Below are 21,311 nucleotides of genomic sequence, written 5' to 3'. Positions count from 1 at the left end.
ATTTATTTTGAAGTTTATATTTTGTCTTTCTTTATAATTAAGAGAATAACATGATTGTAGGATGTTTTATGTGTCTTCAAAATTAAAAATTATTGAATGAATTATATGGAGAGAGAGTTGTAACTATCCTTTCATATCTGTAAGCATAGCTCAAGATAACAGTTGTAATGATGTTATAATGTGTAATTATAAATGTAATATGTTTAATCTTACTCAGGAACATTTAGGATATTGGTTTACTTTGGAAAGCCCACAAGCCACATTGTAATGCACACATATACTCACTCTTGTTTCTATAAACTGTGTTCCAAGTTACACCATGATGCTTCAATTGATGCCTGGCACATATATCTAGAATATTCTATAGCATAGTATTCTCACCTTTTTTCATAGTATATCATAGAATATTACATTTATAATTAAACATAGTATTCTCCTGATTATGGACACCAGTATATCATAATTCAGCTGTGTGTGGGAAGAACATTGCTTTCTTTCATCTAGAAATGTTATGGGTTGCCTTTTGTCTCTTATCACAAAAGTGAGGTAACATAATGATAACTATGTTAAATAAGTTTGTTTCATAAATCACATTATATTATTAACATTAGAAAAGTTAGTCTCTAAACTAGATGCCTATTTGATATTTTAGGCATAATGTTTCATAGATACAAAGCATTGATGCTTTTTGCTTTATCATCATGCATTAGCAGGAAAACAAACAGATGAATACGATCTTGGAAATCAGTAGGCCTGGGATCAACATTGGTTTGACTCTTGTGTTTTCATGATCCACATTTCATTATTTCATTTATTCAAAAATTAAATTAATAATGCTTAAAATGTAGGTAATAATAGTTCAAAGAAGCAAATGCTATAGGAAGCAATATTATAATTAATGAACTTTTCTTTGTGAAATATTTATATCTGTATTTCCTGATTTAAAAGTATATTATCTTCCAGGCTAAGATAATAGGCTACAATATATGAAGTAATGCAATCTTTATTAATATTAGAATTATGGTTTGACATTTTACCTAACTCTGCATTCTTTCTGTCTTAGGCTTTTTAGTTCTTAATGCTATTACTTTCTGAAGTTATTGGTGTTAATAGAAAAATATTCTTCAACTCTGATATGTATTAATCTAAATAAAACTAAATATTCCCATTCTAATATACATGTGGTATTATATGAAAAATAGTTTGTTGAAGTTATATGCTCAAGTCATCTTTTGTATCTGTTTTGTTATATAGTACATTATTGAGAGTATTTTAGAGTGAATCAAGCATTCAAAAAGGTCATAGAGACAATAGAGAAATGTCAAGAAATTTTAAATTAAATTTAGTAAAGTATTGAAGAAACCTTAGAATAAGCAAGCCCAGGACATTTTTGTGTGGCATTAAAACAATATTTAATCAATATATTTCCAAATTAGGAACTGATTAAAGGCCTCACAAATACTATGCAATTTCTTAACCATTATGGTATATCCTAGTCAGCATTTTTCTTTTAAATACTACTCTATCATTTTATGCTGATATTATTCATTGTTAGCATACTTTTTGCTTTCTGTTAATAATTTTCATAATTGTGACCTACTGATAAATATTTGACTATCTGGCAAGAATTACTTGCAGAATACCACTATTTTTGAAATATGAAAAAGATAACAAACAGTAAAAGATTTAATAGTAGTCTTTAATCCATAAGGTGATCATAAAATTTTTACTTTTTTATGTATTCTGAGAAATTGCCATAGAGAGAAATAACAAAATAATAAATATACAATAAGAAATCATGCATATTAGTATTATATTTTACATATATTTTTTCAGAAACTTATTCTCTGAATAAGTTTTTACCTAAAATTATTTGCATAATTTTACTTTTGCTATGGATAAACTATCATTTTGATAGATATTTAGGATAAGAATATACACTCATATGACAATTTTATTTTGGTTGTTGAATATGTCCAGAACTTAGCTTATAAAGAATCACAATCTATTAAAACCAGAAAAATCCATTTTTATTTATAATACTGAAAACGTTAAATATAAACAATATTGATGAATTTGCATTTTTAAATTTAAGAAGCTAATTTGAACTGCAAACAAAGATAATTGAATTTGAAATGAGCAGGTAGTCCCAAGAATACTTCTTCTTGATATTGACTCTTTTCTAGATCAATAGCAGTTCCAAATGTAGTAGAAAACAGACAAGATTTAACAGGATCTAAATTATTAAGACTAGTGTAGAGTTTATTAACAATCCCATCAATATAGTATGGTTCAGGGACACTGGTAAGAACTGCATGGGACATTTTAAAACAGAAAAAGATACCACAAAAGACTGATTTTAGTGGGAGAATTTAATTATCCAGGAATGATTACATTAGTTTAATGGAACTTTTAATTGAAAATTTGGTAGCATTTTAACCTACTTCACAGCTGCCACTTAATCAGATATATCTTAAAAGCAAAGAGTTTTCCTCTTGGTATTTGAAAACCATCTAAATAGCTTGGAATTGGTTTATAAATGTTTAAAGGTATTTTGAAATTATGGTAAAAACAAACAATAGATAGGAACTTCTGCATCAATATGGTGCATTTAAAACTATATCAGGTAAACTACATTGACAATATTCATAATAATTCTTAGAAAGAATTCAAAAGGGCCACCTTCAAAATGTTGATGATTAAACCATCATGTGCATTGTATTCCATTACTTACAAAACTCTAAAAGCTATCTAAAGTAATGCTGTTTCCAGAATCATATTGTATCTTGTTAAGGGTAGTGGTATTCAGCACATGTTTTAGGAAGATTGAAAACTTCAACTTCATCATCATCATCACCATCATCATTGTCATTATACTGTTTATATTTATATATTATATTCTTGTTCAATGAGTAGAAATCATATTTACCTCACTTACTCAGAACAAGCTAGTTAGTATTCAATTTATTTGCAAGACTTAACTTTGAATAAAAGACCATTGGTTTACAGAGAGTTACTCAAATTCATGAATTCAGAGGAACACCATGGAAATGGATCAGTTGTTAGTTACTCATAGCATTAATTTAGGTTAAGATAGTTTCTTACAGGGAGCTCAACAAGTACTGACATGAAGGCCTATTCTTTCCACATGATCTTCATATCTTGGCTGAATGTGATTTTTCTTTTTTAAATAATCAGTAAGGCCATGTAAGTAAATCAATTCTATTGTTTCCCTCTTTTTATTTTTATGGTTTATTGTCTTGTCTCTTGTCTATTTTAGGCCTCATGGATACCAAATGCTGTAGGAGTAAAGACAAAGTATATATGTTTATTTCAAAGTTATTTTCCTATAATTACTGGAGGGATATCTTTTAATCTCACATATCTGCAATACAGAGATCTTATTGGTTAGATCAAAAACAGGAAGCATAGACATAAAGTGTATAAGAGGTTATAAAATACTGGAATACTAGGAAAGAGCTAGTAGACAACAGATACTACCTTTATTTCTTAGAGTATTGGGTGCTAGGAGAGTCTTAATGTGGTTAAGAAGTTTAATAGTTTTAAAAAATAAGAAACCCGCAACAAAGAAGGACATGTTTTGTTGTTGAAAAACAGATTGAGACGAATATGTGTACAGACATGGAAGAAGAAGAAAAACGAACCTTACCTTTCCTAATTTCCAAAGGTTTATGAAATGTGTATATGAAAGATTATTAAATAGACATGGAACAATAGATATGGTGTGACCAAAGGTCTCAACCATCTACATATGTGACTTTACTGCAAACACGGATGCACGTGACATTCAAAGATGAATAAACCCTTTCATTACTAAATTGCTTTTTCTCACATTATTTTTATCATAATGGAAGAAAATGGAACTGAAGAGACGCCCTGACTCAACCTAATCAATTCCCTACCCGACAACAATATAATGAGTGATACTTGTCTAGGGTCACATTTCCGGTATGAAGTCACCTGCCCGACAGTGGTCCATTAGTATATGCATTAATATATATGTATATCTGGCAGTATAATAGTTTACTGTGTATCTTTATTCTTAACTTCTAAATTTGTCAATAAACTGCATTTTGAGAATTTTTTGCTCTAATTTCCATTGAATCAGGAACATACTTCATTTTATAGAAGTTTCTATGAAAATGATCCCACTTGGCCTCCTTTTCCAGATCCTGATGTGTTTTCTTGAGCAGCATAGACCTATACCCCATTTAGGACAAAGGTATGTTCAGGAGAGTTGCAACATTGCACTTTCTAAAAAGGCTCATGATTTGGCCCAGTGTCAACCATGAAGTGATTACCAGTTTTCTGATGATCAACAACAGTATCCGACGACACCTGCTGTATGCCATTTGCCAGGAACTAGGGAAAGTGCTTTAATGTATTACCTCATGCAGCCCATGTGGTCCATGCAGCTGCTGGTAAAGAACTCTTTTCAGAGTGGGACAAAGAGCTGGCAGCAGAGCACACACAATGGCAGCTGCAGAGTTAGTTACTGGGAGAATTGTTTCACAATTGGTTCCTGATTGGTTCCGAGGGCAGTTCTTCCTCATTCACTTACTGCGGTTAGCAGGCATCATGTACTTGCATTGTGAAGGACAGGGAGCTGGGCGCAGTGTGCCAGCTGAGAACACCGGCTTGCCCTTCCTGTGTTGCACCCTTCTGTTTTCAGAGAGGTGCATATTTCTCAGTCCTGTTTCAAATTCTGCTGACTGTGCCCAGGAGCACCCAAGGCCAATATCCTCCTCTTTTCCCATCACACTTACTATCCATCTCTTCTAATTGAACCATCAACACTTGCAATTACTTTTCAACTGAAACTATCTAGTTTTAAAAGAGATAATTGTTCTCCCATAAAGCAATGCTTTGGACAATCTTTTTTGTTTTTTAATTTCTAAGAAAAAAAAACAGAAAAAAAGAAAATAGAGTTACTTTAAATTTTGATTATTTGTTTCAGTTAAGACGCCAATCAATAAAAGAGTCAGAATCCATAGAGTTATTTTCCACTTACTGGAGGAGGCAGCCCTTTGTGCTTTGCATTGAAACTCAGATGGGATTTCAGAAATGAGCAAAATCTGAAACGTAGGAGTTCCAGAATGGATCTGCCACCTGCCAGCTAGCTTCAGATCTCAGAGGGGACCTGCCTGTATTTATTTAATGAAAAGATAAATGTGTTCACAGAATTGTTACTATAAATTCATTTGAAATCGGGACAGAGGTTGCACACATATTCCTCCCAGGCTGGAGCTGCTGGCAGATTTGGTTCAAGGTACCCTTGGGAGGCGGCACATTCTAAGGAGATGGCAAAGTGTGATTGTTATTCAGAGTGACCCAACACCTATTTCTTCTACTATAAAAGCAAACTTTTTGGCAGAACTTTTACATTTATTCTTAAAGATGCTATTATATACTTACTGTATGCAAGGCAGCATATGTGATGTTGGTGTTGTGATTGTCCAGAAATGCCTGTCATTTAGAAACTAACCCAAGTATAAGGGAGAAATGTAAGTATAGCATGAATAATATTGGGTGAATTTTAGTGTTTCAGTCCGACCAAGAGTAGTAATGTGAACACAAACACACACAGCCAAAACTTATAAAGTCAAAGCTTTTAAAATTTATTTTAAATAAATACACCTCTTAAAAAATGACTTTGCCTCAATTTCTTTGTTGTTATCATCATTTGTTTGTTTACTTAAGACAGGTTTTCTCATTGCCTTAGCTGCCTTGGAACTTACCCCGTTATACAGGCTGATCTGAAATTTATAGAAATTTTCTTTCTGTGAGATGACCTGAAGAAGTTGTCATTGGTGCCATTTTTGGTTACTTGTGCTCCAGACTACAGCTTGCTATCACAGACATTTGTCCTCATTTAGGGGATCATTGGTCCTTTGAGGCTTTGGTTTCAGTTCATGAAACCCAAGATGATTAGAACTGAAGAATGTAGCTCTTGTTATTGTGCTTTCAGACCCAAAGGGACACAAGGTATGTTTTTGGTAGTCAGATATTCTTCAAGTAATTATCATGTAATATGCAAGGTAATTGAAACAGAGACAAAATGAAGGTAGAGATGCCAGCCTATCATAGCTTTTAGTGGCTTTTGAGTCCATGTAGTGACACACTATTTTCTAGAAACGGCAATTCTAAGTGTCAGTTTTCATTTCTAGGACTATGCTTTTCTTATCTCCACTCTGATTATTTATTATGTCTTTCTTCCTGTTAGTTTAAAATTTGTTTGGATATTGTGTTTTCATTTCCTTGAGGTACAGCACTTGATTGTTTATGCAAATTCTTTATGGTTTTTGAATATAGATACTGATTGCCATAAATGCTCCTTTTACTACTCAGTAGATTTTTTTTTATTTTATGTCTCTGTTTGTATTTATTTTAAGGTATTTTTTATGCTCTTTATACCTATTGTGATTCATTGTTTGTTCAGGAATGAGTTATTTCTCCCCTATTTGTTTGGTTTCCTAAGACTGTTGTTACTCACATCTGGTTTTATTGTATTAGAGCCCAAAAATATAATTAACAAAATTCCAACTTTTAAGATACCTTTAAAGTTAATGTTAATACTTTTTTCTTATTTGTCATAAGCCAGACTTTGTTTTTCTATTGTTTCAAAAAATTTTTGATAAAAGCGACTTAAAAAGGGGACAGTATTTTTGGTTCACAGTTACAGGGTTGAGTCTCATTGCTGGACTGGTAGCAGGGGTGTGAGACAGCTGGTTGTGTCTGCAGTAAGGATACAAGAGAGGTATATGGTCTTCTCTCTTGTCTTTTTTGTCTTCTTATAAATTCAGCCAAAGATGATAGCCTTTGGTATAAGCCACCTATTCATGTCAGTTCCTTGTTCCTCAGTTAAGCATCTTAAGAAATAGCGTCCTTCCAAAGGCCTGCCTTTTAGATGACCCTAATGCAGTCATGTTGACAAGACTGACCATCACATAAGGAAATGGAATTTGAATTTAGAGAGAGAATGAATGCTTTAAGGTATTTTGTCTGTGGTAATATGTGAAGCTAGCCTGTTCATAATACCTGAAAGATTTCATCTCTTCCTACCTTTCTCAGACAGGGGTATGGTATAAAATTTCATTGCATTTTTTTTAAAAAAATACATTTTTCAAATTCGGTAAGTACTTTAGGACTAGATGTGTGATATATCAGATACATTCTTCAGTTGTTAACTTAGATCCAGACCAAGTAGTATAATTCTATGTTTTATATTGGATTTCTGTATCAAATTCTCTCCTCTAGGTACCACAATGCCATTAGTAGAATATATGAAATTAGCCATCTGTTATTTTAAAAAGGAAGTTTGTAACTATAAAGGACAAAATGACTACTACTATATACTTTCATTACAGTGTGCTATTTAGCATCCTTTTACTTCTTGTGGTAAAGCTCTTAGTAAACATTGGAATGAAAAAATAGTCTCCTCATTTTGTCTTGTATTGTAGCACACAGTATGATCTACAGGGTTCCTATTCAATTTGGAATTCATTTCACAGCCCACTAATTGTGTGAATGATAAAAGGAAATACTTGATTTTATTGTAAAGCATGCCAAGCAGATGGCTTAAAGTTCACTGCTACCATCTCTGCCAGTGTGACCCTCTCTTGTAGGTATGAAATCTGGCATGGGTCCCAAAAACTTGGGGAGAGGGTCTTCTTAACATGTCTCTTGACTGTCACTGAACTTCTTGTTTGTTATATGTTATAACCATTATTTTTTTATCACTAAGTCAAAAGGTGGCTGGCTACTTGAGCAGATGCAGAACAGTAGAATTCATATTCATTTTACTTGAGAAGCCAAATGAACTCATTGATATGGAAATTTTGAGTGAAGAAAACAGCAGAGGAGATTAGGTTTAGATTTTTGAAAAGGGATTAACACTTACCCTGAGCAGTCTGTAGAATGATTCATCATGATTGAGAACAGATATTTGTAAATAGAGCTGGAGACAAAATCTGTGCTTACATCTTTAAGCTTTTTGAGTAACCCTCTTTAAAATCTCTTTTCTTCCTCCTGGATAGGGGAATTGTTTACGTCATTTATGGATATGTAAGCTACATAATCATCCTAAATGTCACAATTTCTTCCAATTGTATGTGTGGTGAGACAGAGTAAGGCAGACGGCAGGAGACTGAGAAGAGAAATAAACAGTATCTTCTTATATTTCCGGTACAAAAAGAGTATCAGGGCACTGTATAAAATGGGCTATTGCCTTCTAAAAAAATAAAAGGCCAGATGGATCAGCTGTTCTTAATGAGTTGTAATAATGCCATCATATTGTCTTCACTGAAAGAACCACACAATGCAGAGTAAATTATTTTTCGGTAAAATACAGAAACATTGGAAATTTGTGTTTTCCTTTCCCCATTCTTCTCATGATACTGCCTGCCCTGTTGCATATTTTTGTGAACATGGATGTCCTGTCTCTGGGCTTTCAGACAGATGCGGCTCTGATGTATGATGCAGTGCATGTTGTGTCCGTGGCCGTCCAACAGTTTCCACAGATGACAGTCAGTTCCTTGCAGTGTAATCGACACAAACCCTGGCGATTTGGGACACGCTTCATGAGCCTAATTAAAGAGGTAAGTAAAGAAATGATTGCAAATGAACTCGATGCAGGTAGTTCTTCTAGCATTTTATTAAAACAAAACAAAACAAACAAAAATCTGAAACATTCTTTTTTCCCCTCAGCAAGTAAAGTTATCTTTTTCTTTTTAATTTTAACTGAAAATGTATTATTCTCTTACACAACACATACCAACCACAGTTTCCCTTCCATCCACTCCTCTTACCTGTGCCCTCCACATCCCATCTTTCCAGATCCACTCCCTCTTTGTTTCCTCTTCAGAAAAGAACAGACCTCTACAAGTCAACAGCTAAAGAGGACAAACAAGATAAAATGAGACAAGGCAAAATCCCTTATATTGAGGCTGAACAATTAAATAAAAAGTTTTATTTTACAAACAATTTATGCAGTAGCTATCAGCATGTCTATTATGACCTAATCATATGAAACCTATGCCCCATTGAAAATTTAATTGATGATATTAAGCTTATTTTTGAAAATCTATTTCTCTGAATTTTTATTTAGGTATTTATTTATTTGTTTTCTAAAGAATTGTAATTTAGACAGTAAAATATGAAGTGTATTTTTAATAGGAATGTCATTTAGCATACATAAAAGTTAAAATAATATATGAGGCATAGCTATTTTCATCTATGCAACTATGTGAAACAACATGTACAATTATTTTATTAATATTAACTAGTCATGTTAAAAATGAATACATCAATGCTAGGATTATAGTTCAATGGTAGACTCCTTGCTGAGTATATAATGCCCAAGTTCAATCCCTATCACTTTGAAACACAAAACAATAATAATATATGGATTCACAAAGTGCAAAACTTATCTCACACTGGGTAATTGAGTGGTGTTTATGACTATGTATTGTTTCCCTTTGGATTTTGATCAAGCCTCAGACAGGAAAAAAACAATTGGAAAATTCTTCATTTATATACATGTACACACAAACCTTTTTTTTTTTTCTTTTGTATTTTTCTCTTCTTTCTATGAAGGGAAGTCCTTTGTTGGTTAGCACACTCCTCTTCGGTGAAAGTTTAAACGGACTTCCTATTAGCTATAAAAACAAGCTCAGTCATTGGTATACTTAAGATTTTTATCATTGTCTTAAAATTAACCATCAGTTTATTTTATAATGAATTATTCATCATGGAATGAAAGTACAAAGAAGAACAGGAATAGGAACTGCATTATACTGTTAAACAATTTCGATGCATTTCCATTGTCCACTTTTTGTTGAATTCAACTAGGAGTCCTGATTTTCCCTGAAGAACGTGGTGTGTATTAGTTGCTTCATATTCTACATTCACTTCTGGCTTAAAATACTCTCCACTCTCAAAGCTCTACTCATAGATCACAGGTCTCAGTGGTTAAAGAATCGATTTTTCTGAACTCAGCATTTGAGCATTATGACGGTGATACGTGTCGACTGGCCCTGAAAGAAAGAGCTATATGCCATCCCCCACTGTATTTATTGTAGGGTGTAATTGAGATCCTTGTCCACTAAATCATACTATTCCTGTAAGACGACCAACAGGAGAAATTTCTCTCAGGTTTCAGTAACAGGAAGCACTGTTTATCCCAAGCAGCTGGAATGCCTCCAGATATGAATGCTGCACATTACAATTTTATCATCTTTTCTTTTCTGCTTTGGTTGCTAGAAAGCTTAAAATTGAGTATGTTACAGAATTTTTATTACTTGCCTGCTTTTGCCTGTTATATTTTCACTTTTCTTTACCTAGTTCCATGTTGCTATTCTCTACATATATTCTGGTTCCTTTTGATCCTTTTGTCTGTTGTTACATTATTAGAAATTCTTTTGGGCACTTGATTATTTTTTTTTCTTTTGAAGAAGTGAAGGGAAATAAGCCTTTACTACTCGAGACACATTTTAATCGAAGACGGATAATTGCTGTGTTTTCTGTTTCATTTAGAATGTATTAGCTGAAATACATGTACACTAGCACTAGTGCCTGAGAAACGAGCATGGCAACTAAAAAATGATGCAGTGATGATATCCACTTACATTCACTATTAAATCATTAATCATAACCGTCCAACATCCATATCTTTTGGCTCGTAGTGTATAATTAAAATTATAATATTGCATGCTTACACTGTATCATTTGGAATTTTCAGGTAATTATTTTTCTAAGTTTTTTTTCCAGATGTTATGTAGTAGAAAACATATTTTTTTTTGCTAAATAACAGACAATATAGAAAATATTTTTTATTTAAAATAAAATCTATTTATTTGCTTACATTGGAAGGATTGTATTCCTACCCTAGTTTCTACTGGGTACATCATTTATAGACATTGTAGTCTTATATATAATAATTGTGATACATTTTCCCCTGTCTTCTTCAGAGAAAGGTAGCATTGATTATTATAAGGTAAGTTTGTTAACTGAAGAAATACTTTTCTGTTTGTTAATTGAAGAAAGACTTTTCTGGATTCAGTTTTGGCCAGAGTCACGCATTTCTTGGTGATATGTATTTAGGGAGTTAGTCCCATTATATTGTCTGAATTATATTAAGTAATATGTTCAGTATCTCACCTAATAACATACCTTGCTAATTTTTCTTTGTTAAGTGTACTTCAATATATAAAACAAAATCATTTAATAAATCTAAGGAAAAAGCTTATACCCATAACCATTGATAATATAAGATGAACATTTATATTTTGTACAGAAGTTAGAAAGTGGCTGAGGAGAAAATCTTTCATTTCATGAGATGTAAAGCATCTTGATCCACTAGTGACCACAGAATGCCATTACAAAGCAGCTAAAGTTGCCAGTGACCATGAGGATACTCTTGTCTTCTGTTTCTTCCTTGATAATATAAAGCAGTGTGGGTTACCAGTGATAGCAGGACTCCATCTTTCCTCCTATCTCTTCTAATTGTGGGCATTTCTTTTTCAGGCTCACTGGGAAGGCCTCACAGGCAGAATAACTTTCAACAAAACCAACGGCTTACGGACAGATTTTGATTTGGATGTGATCAGTCTCAAGGAGGAAGGATTGGAGAAGGTACCTGAATCCTTCACTTTGAATATTTAATCATTAAATGAAATATGATACTGAAAAAAAGGAAAACATTTTTGTTAAAGTTACATTTCATTTTTTTTATTTTTTATTGAATAATTTCTACGTAATTCTCTTATATATTATATTAAGTACAATTATTGACAATTAATATTTCAAACTAAAGCATTTTTGTAATATTTTTTGTTTGTTTATTTTTGTTTTATTTATTGATTGATTTTTTTAAATAACTAACTTTTTTCATTATACATACCAATCCAAGTTTTCCCACCCTCCCGTCCTTCCATTCCCTCAATATACCCTCCCACTTCACCCCAATCCAATTCTCAGGCAGAGTAAGGCACATTGCTGTGGAAGGTCTAAGGCTCTCCCTACTATATAAAGGCTGAGCACGTTTTTAAAAAATATATTTATTGTATTTTCATATGTGTGAGTATTATCCCCTGAATCGTTGTATGTGTATCACAATCAAGCTTGGTATCTATGAGGTTCAGAAGTTGGAGTTACAGATCACTGTTAAGGCCATTTTGCTGCTAGGAATCACTTCTAATTGTTTTGTACTTGTAATATGTTCTAAAATGATTTTTAAGAAAAAAAAAACTTTTCATACTGCGTCATTTTAGAATGAAGCATCTAAATTAGTATACAAAAGGTGAATTATGTGGATACATGGTAGAAAACGTAACATTGTCTCAAATTATTAGATTCTGTGTCTAGGGTTCAGAGGCTTATTGTAAAACTATGTTAGTGTTTTAGTATTTCTGATGTATCAATTTACAATTTTTCTTATAGTTCATTGAAGAGTTGAGATAATCAGATATTTTGATAAGAATACAGAAAATTTCTATTTAAATGAAATAGTTTTGCCTTCAAGGCAGTAAAGAAGATTTTATCCAGCATATAGAGTTTAATGAAGATAATGATTTCCCCACTCTGACATATACCAACATATTTGAAAGATATCTCAAGTTACCATGGAGAGAAGAAAAACATACATTTTGAGGCTAAGCAAAATGTACATCTGTATGGAATAGGCTCCAAAAGGCCAATTTCATGTACTAGTGATAAATCATAATTCTACTCCCAGTGATCCCAGAGATTGCCCAAACCACAGAAATGTCAGCCACATGCAGTGGGAGGGTGGGAGGGAGAGGGAACTGTGGTTGGCAGGTAAGATAAAAAAATAAGATTTTAAATAAGAATAACACTTATTCTTATTATAGGACATTGAGGCTATAATTCGCAATCCTAGAGAAGCTAAATAAGAAAGTGAACCCACAGAAAAACATATAGTTATCATCCTGGATATTGGAAGTAGAATTCTTATTTAAAATAAGAAAAGTACACATTTTTTTATCAAAAATTTCTGCTTCCTCCCTGTCTCCCTTTTCGCTCCCGCTCCCCCCACTCCTCACCCCCTATTCCCCTCCTCCTCCCTCTCCAGTCCAAAGAGCAGTCAGGGTTCCCTGCCCTGTGGTAAGTCCAAGATCGCCCCCCTCCATCCAGGTCTAGGTAGGTGAGCATCCAAACAGGCTAGGCTCCCACAAAACCAGTACAGGTAGTAGGATTAAAACCCAGTGCCATTGTCCTTGGCTTCTCATCAGCCCTCATTGTCCGCCATGTTCGGAGAGTCTGGTTTTATCCTATGCTTTTTCAGTCCCAGTCCAGCTGGCCTTGATGAGCTCCCATTAGATCAGCCCCACTGTCTCAGTGGGTGGGTGCACCCCTCAGGATCCTGACTTCCTTGTCATGTTCTTCCTCCTTCTGCTCCTCATTTGGATGTTGGGAGCTCAGTCCAAAGCTCCAATGTGGGTCTGTCTCTATCTCCATCATAGCCTTTGCTGGAGAGGATGTGGAGTAAGAGGTACACTCATCCATTGCTGGTGGGAATGCAAACTTGTGCAACCACTTTGGAAAGTAGTGTAGCGGTTTCTCAGGAAATTTGGGGTCAACCTACCCCAGGACCCAGCAATACCACTCTTGGGAATATACCCAAGAGATGCCCTATCATACTACAAAAGTATTTGTTCAACTATGTTCATTGCAGCATTATTTGTAATAGCCAGAACCTGGAAATACCTAGATGCCCTTCAATGGAAGAATGGATGAAGAAGCTGGGCAATGGTGGCGCACGCCTTTAATCCCAGCATTCGGGAGGCAGAGGCAGGCGGATCTCTGTGAGTTCGAGACCAGCCTGGTCTACAGAGCTAGTGCCAGGACAGGCTCCAAAGCCACAGAGAAACCCTGTCTCGAAAAACCAAAAAAAAAAAAAAATGGATGAAGAAAGTGTGGGATATATACATATTAGAGTACTACTCAGCGCTAAAAAAAAAAACCAATATCTTGAATTTTGCATGCAAATGGATAGGAATAGAAAACACTATCCTGAGTGAGGTATCCCAGACCCAAAAAAGATGAACATGGGATGTACTTACTCATAATTGGTTTTTAGCCATAAATAAAGGACATTGAGCCTATAATTCGCAATCCTAGAGAAGCTAAATAAGAAGGTGAAACCAAAGAAAAACATATAGTTATCATCCTGGATATTGGAAGTAGACAAGATTTCTGGGCAAAATTGGGAACTGGGGGGGGGTGGGGTGGGATAGGGGAAAGGGGAGTTGGGGAGAGAAGAGTGAGAAGGGGACGATGGGGAGAGCTTGGGGGAATGGGATGGTTGGGATAAAGGAAGGATGGATATGGTTGCAGGAAAGTATATATCTTAATTAATGGAGCCATTTTAGGGTTGGCAAGAGTCTTGACTCTAGAGGGGTGCCCAGGGGTCCTGAGAGATGTCCCCAGCTAGGTCATTGGGCAGCTGAGGAGAGAGAGCCTAAACTGGCCTGATTCTATAGCCATACTAATGAATATCTTGCATATCACCATAGAACCTTCATCTGGCAATGGATGGAGATAAAGTACACATTTCTTATATGTCATGTAAAAAATGTGCATACATTCTGACCAGTTGATGACCTGAGTGATAGGACAATTACTCCACCCCACTGAGATGTTTAGATTGTACCACTTGATAAAAACAATGTAAAGTGAATAATGCACTATAAGAAACTGGAATAAAAATAGCCATGACACAGTGTTTTCTGAACTATCTTTCTTCTAGGGTGTGAGCATTTCTTGGATCTAAGTACGGATTTGATAAAAGACATTTATCTAACAGCTTTCTGGGATGTGATTACATTATAGAACTATCTACATCACCAGGATGATCTCTGATGGTGTTGATGTTCTTGATATTATCAATGATCCAGTCTTCTATTTGACTAAAAATTAAGAAAAGTGAGGAACGTTCCCATGTATTCTACTGGGCTCACCATTTATATGTGATAAACCTACATTGCAAGAAAAGTGAAACTGTAAAATATGCATATTGCCATAACACTTCAAAGTGACTTGTGAGCACTCTTGAAATATGAGTATTTGTTTTTACATTAATAATATGATAATTCTACTCAATGTTATTTGATTCAAAGTTCTCAAAAAGGCACACACACAATAGATGAATATTTCTGAAAAAAACCTGAAGAATCATAGGAGATGAGGTTCTGAGAATTAGCCTTCTAATAATGGAAAAAATATTGAGTCCATTTTTTTCTTACTATGTTTCCTTTTACATTTTTTTAATGTGAAAAGCTTATTTTGTGTTATTGTATGTTACAACTATGCAGCTCCTTTATTATTTTATGGGAGCACATAGTTACAATATTGCATTGAGTTTCAGAAGAATCATTAGACTCTAGAATCATATTGGAATTGCTTAGGTGTAAAAAGACTTTTAGATTAAAGTTTAATTAATTTTGTTTTCTTGTTTTCTTTTGAGATGGATCTTATATATGGTAGACTGGCCTTCAGCCCCCATTACACAGCAGAGAATAATGCTAAACTTCTGACCTTCCTGCCTTTCTCTCCTGAGAGCTTAAAAGCATGCATTATCATGCTAAATTTATTTAATTTTTTGGATCAAACCTGATTCTTTATGCATGTTAGTCAGCCATACTCCAAATTAGCCATATCTCCAACTCAGAAAGTCTTTCCTGTTATGAGATACTCAGTGTAAAGTTTTGATGTTTAATGTTGTCAGTTTGGCAAGGTCTAGAATTACCTTTGGGAAAACCCTCTGATAATGCCTCTTATGGTGTTTCCAGGAGGGATTTGATGAGTTTAAAAGACTCATCATAAAATTAGGCATCACTGTACCTCAGGCTATGGTCCTAGTCTTAGACTAAATAAAAGTAAGAGCAGACTGAAAATATGACCAATCTCTTCACTTTCTGAGTGGATTCAGTTTAACCAGGTGTCTCATGCTCCTATTAACAAGTGTTCCAACAAGATGGACTGTACCTCAAACTGTGAGCTAACATTAACCATTGATTCCTTAAATTCTTTATTGTCAGTTATTTATAAGAACAATGGACAAAGTAACTGATATCTTTTAATAACTACTGAAATATGAGCCTGCTTATAATATTAATAGAAAAAAACATACTTCTTATAATTACAACTATGTAGAAGATAATCTATAAGAGACAGAGATGAGAGAGGAGTGTGATATCCTCAGGGTCCTGAGCATGGAATTGTGTTATGATCATCTTCTATTTCAATAATAATTAAAATCAAAATACCCTTCCAATGTATATTGGCAGGTGAGTTGATTGTTAGTGGATCAATAAAGATCTCCAGTATGCATCTTTGAAAGTATCTAAAGTCAGGGACACTAGGTACCATTACAACTTTTATCTATGTTAGCCAATAAAAAGAGGTGAATTTCTCTCTGAAGGGCCTTCTGTTCTGTGCATAAGATTAAGAAAAAGAAAAGAAGTCCTTCTCAACATTTAAATTATTTTCATCTAAACAAAGGTTATATTTTTTATTGCGCATTCAAAATTTACTTAAAATATTCCACATCCATTGATAAAATTAGCCAATGCATGTTTTACAGTACAGCTATGGTACAATCCTTAGAATCATCTTAATTCTATTCTCATTAGATTCCACTCATCAGACCACAACAGCCAGATAGGTTTTGCCTAAGTAAGTTGGTCCTAGCTCTATTTAAACTCTTCTGTGGCTTACCATTTTGTTATGCACAAAATGATGTGGGATTCCCTTCTGTATGCTGTGAATACCATTGGTTAAATAAAGTACTGTTTTGAGCCTATAGCAGAGAAGGACAGAAAGAGCTAGTCAGGGAAAATTAAAGTTAATGCTGGGAGAAAGAAAGGTGGAGTCAGACAGATGCCATGAAACCTAGCCAGAGACGGATGTTGGAACTTTAGCCACAGCCACAGGGTGATGCACAGATTATTAGAAACGGGTTTAATTAATATGTAAGAGTTAGCCAATAAGTAGCTAGCACCAATGGACCAAATAGTGATTGAATTAATACAGTTTCTGTGTGATTATTTCAGGGCTCAGCAGCCAGGACCAACCAGCAGCTCTCTCCAGCAAATTGGTGCCCATGTGGCCAACTAAAATTTATTTAAAACCTGAGAAAGCTTGAACTGGAATTCTAAACACAAAAGAACAGAGTTAAGCATGGTTTGGTAGTGGCATTTTCTTAGGTGGCCTCTGTTTGCTAGAAGCAAGCAGAGGCATGACTCCTTTAAGAGAGGCTTTACTGATTCAGTGGTAGCAGGGGAAAAAAGCCAAGCCACTTTGAAATGCTGGCTTTCTGAGCCCTGCTGCCAGCATGAACTCTGGTTCTTTCAGGAGACTGAGCATTTAAATGAGGTTTGTGTGCAACATACTACAATTTGCTTAATGGCAACATTGACCTGCTGTGTTCCTCATACAGGTACATGGCTTGCAGAGGCACTGAATGGACTTCCACCATGTTGGACTGTGCTGAGCAAGCAGGAAATATTGTACATACCCTAGTAATGACACAGCCTAAGTTTTTAAGAAGTGCTTAGCATTTTAAGAAGCACTCCTGGACAGTAAAACATTACAGATATACAATAGGACAGATTCAGACCTAAAAGATTCCTAAATAGGCCACAGTGTCAGACAAATGCATGTAGGCTTTGGAGAGAGAAGTAATAGTCATTAAAGGGAATAAATGGTTTATAAAAAATAAAACAAAGTCTTTAAAGAGAAAGAAAATAAGCCACATGAAGATGAAATATGTAGAGTTTGGATTATGTTTTCTTTAATTTTGTTTGACTGTGAAAGAACTAAGTACAGAGAGACATTTTATTGTATGGGATGCTAAGCTAAACCAGCATACATATTTTAAAGGTACCTTGATTTCAAAATGTGGGTCTAAGGATATGTTGCTTTATAAAGAGGTTCTATTTGTTTACACAGAAGATGAGAACATGTGGATTAATTTCAGGCTATTAAAATATGATGGTCCAAGAACCCACGAAAGGTCTCTGTGAATACCCCAAAAACTTACTTTACCCAATAAAAAGCAGAAAAAAGTTTGGAGAAGGACGATACCCATATTCCCAAATATAGTTTATAAATGTTTCTTTACATTTAAAGGTGGCTATGCTATAGAGATTTGCATGGGTATGGATCTTTTATTAATGTTATGTTGTCTTATTGATACAAATTTAAGGTCAATTTTGTTATACTGTGTATTTCTGCTCTTGATTAAAATATTGTGTTTGGGTAGCCTATTTGAAAATTTAATGTATAATTAAGAAATATAGATTAATAGGGAGTGAATCTCATAGTCATGCTAGTTAGGTTTTTTAGATATATACAGATATATTTCAGTTAGATAGGTATTCTTCAAACCTTTCAAAGACTATAGAATATGGCATTTAAAATGTTTAAGAACTTAGGCCTTTTCATGACAATGAGACACATCTACTCCTGGCAGCACCAATTACTTCAAGAGGAAGAAGGGCATTGAAGAGGCTCTTTGTGGATTTGGTTAGACATTTGGGCAAGAAACTGCTCTTGCCTGGACTGCTTAATGAAATACACATGCAGGACTCATAGAAAAATGATTGTTGGACTTGCCCAAAGGTGAGATGATCCTTCAAAGTCCCTGCTTCATGAAAGAGTCTTCTAGACATTCTTCAGGATACAGAAGAAAGTGACTGACAAAAATGTCAAGAGAGGCAGAACTGTCCTTGAAATTTTCTACTTTGTAGAAAGGTCTGTTGGATACTATGGGCCTGTAGGCTGAAGATGGATGCCCCAGTGGTACAGTAGAACTTTGGCTGACTGTCCAGACAATGAGATGTCTCTGTCAATTCTAGAAGTTGCTTATAGTGCACTTCCCATTAATTTAGGTAACATTATATCTTTCTGGAGTCTTTGATGGAGATGAAGAATTGATAGTTATAGTTTTCCTTAGTAATGATAAAAGATAAAGTAGATGTAATTATTGTAACGGTAATTATTGCTTGAAACCTGTTCTTTATCTGTAAGTTTACTATGTTAAAATTAAAACCTCTTTTTTTTTTTACTTAAACAGAAAAGAGAAGGTGATGTGGGATTCCCCTTGTACACTGTGAATACCATTGATTAATGAAGGATGTATTTTAAGCCTATGGTAGAACAGGGCAGAAAGAGCTATACAGGGAAAACTAAAGTAAATTCTGGGGAAAAGAAGGGTGGAGTCAGAGTGATATGATGTAGCCCCACATAAGACAGACACTGAAACTTTAGCTGGTAAGCCAGAGCCATCTGCTGATGAGCAGATTAATAGAAATAGGTTAAATTAATATGTAAGAGTTAGCCAATAAGAAGGCAGAACTAATGGGCCAAACAGTGATTTAATTAATATAGTTTCTGTGTGATTATTTCGGGGCTAAGTGGCCAGGAATCAACAAGCAGATCTCTCCTCTTACAACAAAACCAAATATGTCTTATAAAGCACTGCTTACCAGTTACTATCTTCTCAGTGCTATTTATGGTTTTAATACACATCATGGTAGCTAAAACATATCTCATACTTTCAACTATTTAAGGTATATATGCTTTAGAAAAACATCTAGCACAAAGTATATTTTTAGGAGATACTCATTAGACTTTGAAAGAATGAAGGGGCACTATAAACATCCTAGGACATAATTCACACAAAGCTCTCATTCCAATTTCTTATGGAGAGTTAACTTGTACAACTGCATTGGGAACAGACAATGGCAATCATCAGGTTCCAGATGCCCAATACCATGGATCACCAGATATACACTGAATTGAAGCTTTATTCCAACATAGTGTTCTTTAGTTTTTCATATGTACCCACAAGAACACATGCATTTTTAATCTGTAGACCTGTTTCTGGAAGTCTGGTGTTCTATAATATGTGAACAGGATAACAGCAACAGTAAAATTCTTGTTTTCCTGAGATTGCAGGTGTGTATGTTTGATGTTGCCTTAGTTTGTGTTTTCTATTGCTGGGAAGACACCATAACCACAGCAACTCTTATAAGCAAAATGTTTAATTCAGTTTGTGGCTTACAGTTTTAAATGTTTAGTCCAGTGTCATCATGTGGGAAGCATCATAGTAAGCATTCAGATGTGGGGTTGAAGCTGAAAGTCCTTGCCACGTTATTGGGAGGCAACAGGAAGTCAAATGACTGTCACACTGAGGGAAGTTTGAGCAAAAGAGACTTCAAAGCCCACACTCATAGTGTGTTTCCTCCAACTTCAATCTTCCTCCAAGGCCACATCTCTTAACTGTTTCATTCTTTTTGGGGTTTATTCTTCTCCCAGGTCACCAAAGACTTATAGCCATATTATAATGCAAAAGATTCATTAAGTCAAACTTCAAAATATTACCATAGACCATAACAGTCTCAAAGTTGTTTCATAATTCAAAGTCGAAAGTCTTCTGAGAAGCAAGGCAATCTCTTAACTGTAATCCCTGGTAAAAATCAGATAAAAAAGCAGATGCCATACTTCCAACATATAATAGCACAGGATATACATTAACCATTTCAAAATGCAGGGAAGAGAACATAGCAAGGAAATACTGAACAAAACCAAGACCCAACATCAGCTGGGCAAATTCCAAACTCTGCATTTTCATGTCTAATGTCAAAATGTTCTTCAGATATCTAATTCCATTCAGGATATTTGACTGCAACATACTTCTTCCTTTTGGGCTGGTTCCATTTCCTCTCAGTAGCTCTTTATAGCATGTATCATGGGACTCTGTCAACTCCAACATTATGGATTCTTCAAGGTTTCAACTTGACAACTTCAGTGACCTCTGTACTAAGCCTCCATTCAGGGACACTGCTGATATATGCTTTATTCTGTAATTCCTTTCTTCTATACTTAACTCTAAAGTCAGAACCATGTCACTGAAGCTGCTAAGTTCTGCTGCTTGCTGTGACTGGAACATGACCCGCCCTGTTCAATTATATCCTTACAAGTTTTCTTTCACTGTCTAGGCTTGGTTGTACTGAAACTTGCTCTGTAGATAAGGCTGGCATAAATCTCAGAGATCTCCCAGCCTCTGTTTTCCCAGTGATTGGATTAAAGATATGTACTACCATATCTGGCTTTAAATTTCTTTGTAATTCTTTTTTGGCAAGTTGGAAATTTAGCTGGGTAGGGTCTTGTGCTGAGGTCACTACAGCCTTTATTTAATTTCTTAATCTCTTTATTTTCTTGAACAAAGAATTTAGCTCTATTCTTCTTTTTGGTGTTCTTTTTTT

General features: G+C 34.6%; 1 protein-coding gene across 4 annotated transcripts in view; it reads left to right on the top strand.

The window, feature by feature from the left end:
• The window catches only part of Grik2 (glutamate ionotropic receptor kainate type subunit 2), a 600,544-nt gene that overhangs the window by 337,895 nt on the left and 241,338 nt on the right, over positions 1–21,311 (top strand). For all 4 annotated transcript variants that reach the window (XM_050120166.1, XM_050120163.1, XM_050120164.1 and 1 more), the window contains exons 8-9: positions 8,475–8,618; positions 11,545–11,652. In XM_050120166.1, coding sequence (XP_049976123.1) covers positions 8,475–8,618; positions 11,545–11,652 — 252 coding nt within the window. The remainder of the gene's footprint in view (positions 1–8,474; positions 8,619–11,544; positions 11,653–21,311) is intronic.

Source organism: Alexandromys fortis, unplaced genomic scaffold (assembly GCF_014885135.2).
Source record: "Alexandromys fortis isolate MF-2015 unplaced genomic scaffold, M_Fortis_MF-2015_v1.1 scaffold_141, whole genome shotgun sequence".
Taxonomy (NCBI): domain Eukaryota; kingdom Metazoa; phylum Chordata; class Mammalia; order Rodentia; family Cricetidae; genus Alexandromys; species Alexandromys fortis.
This window is presented reverse-complemented; position numbering and strand designations above follow the sequence as displayed.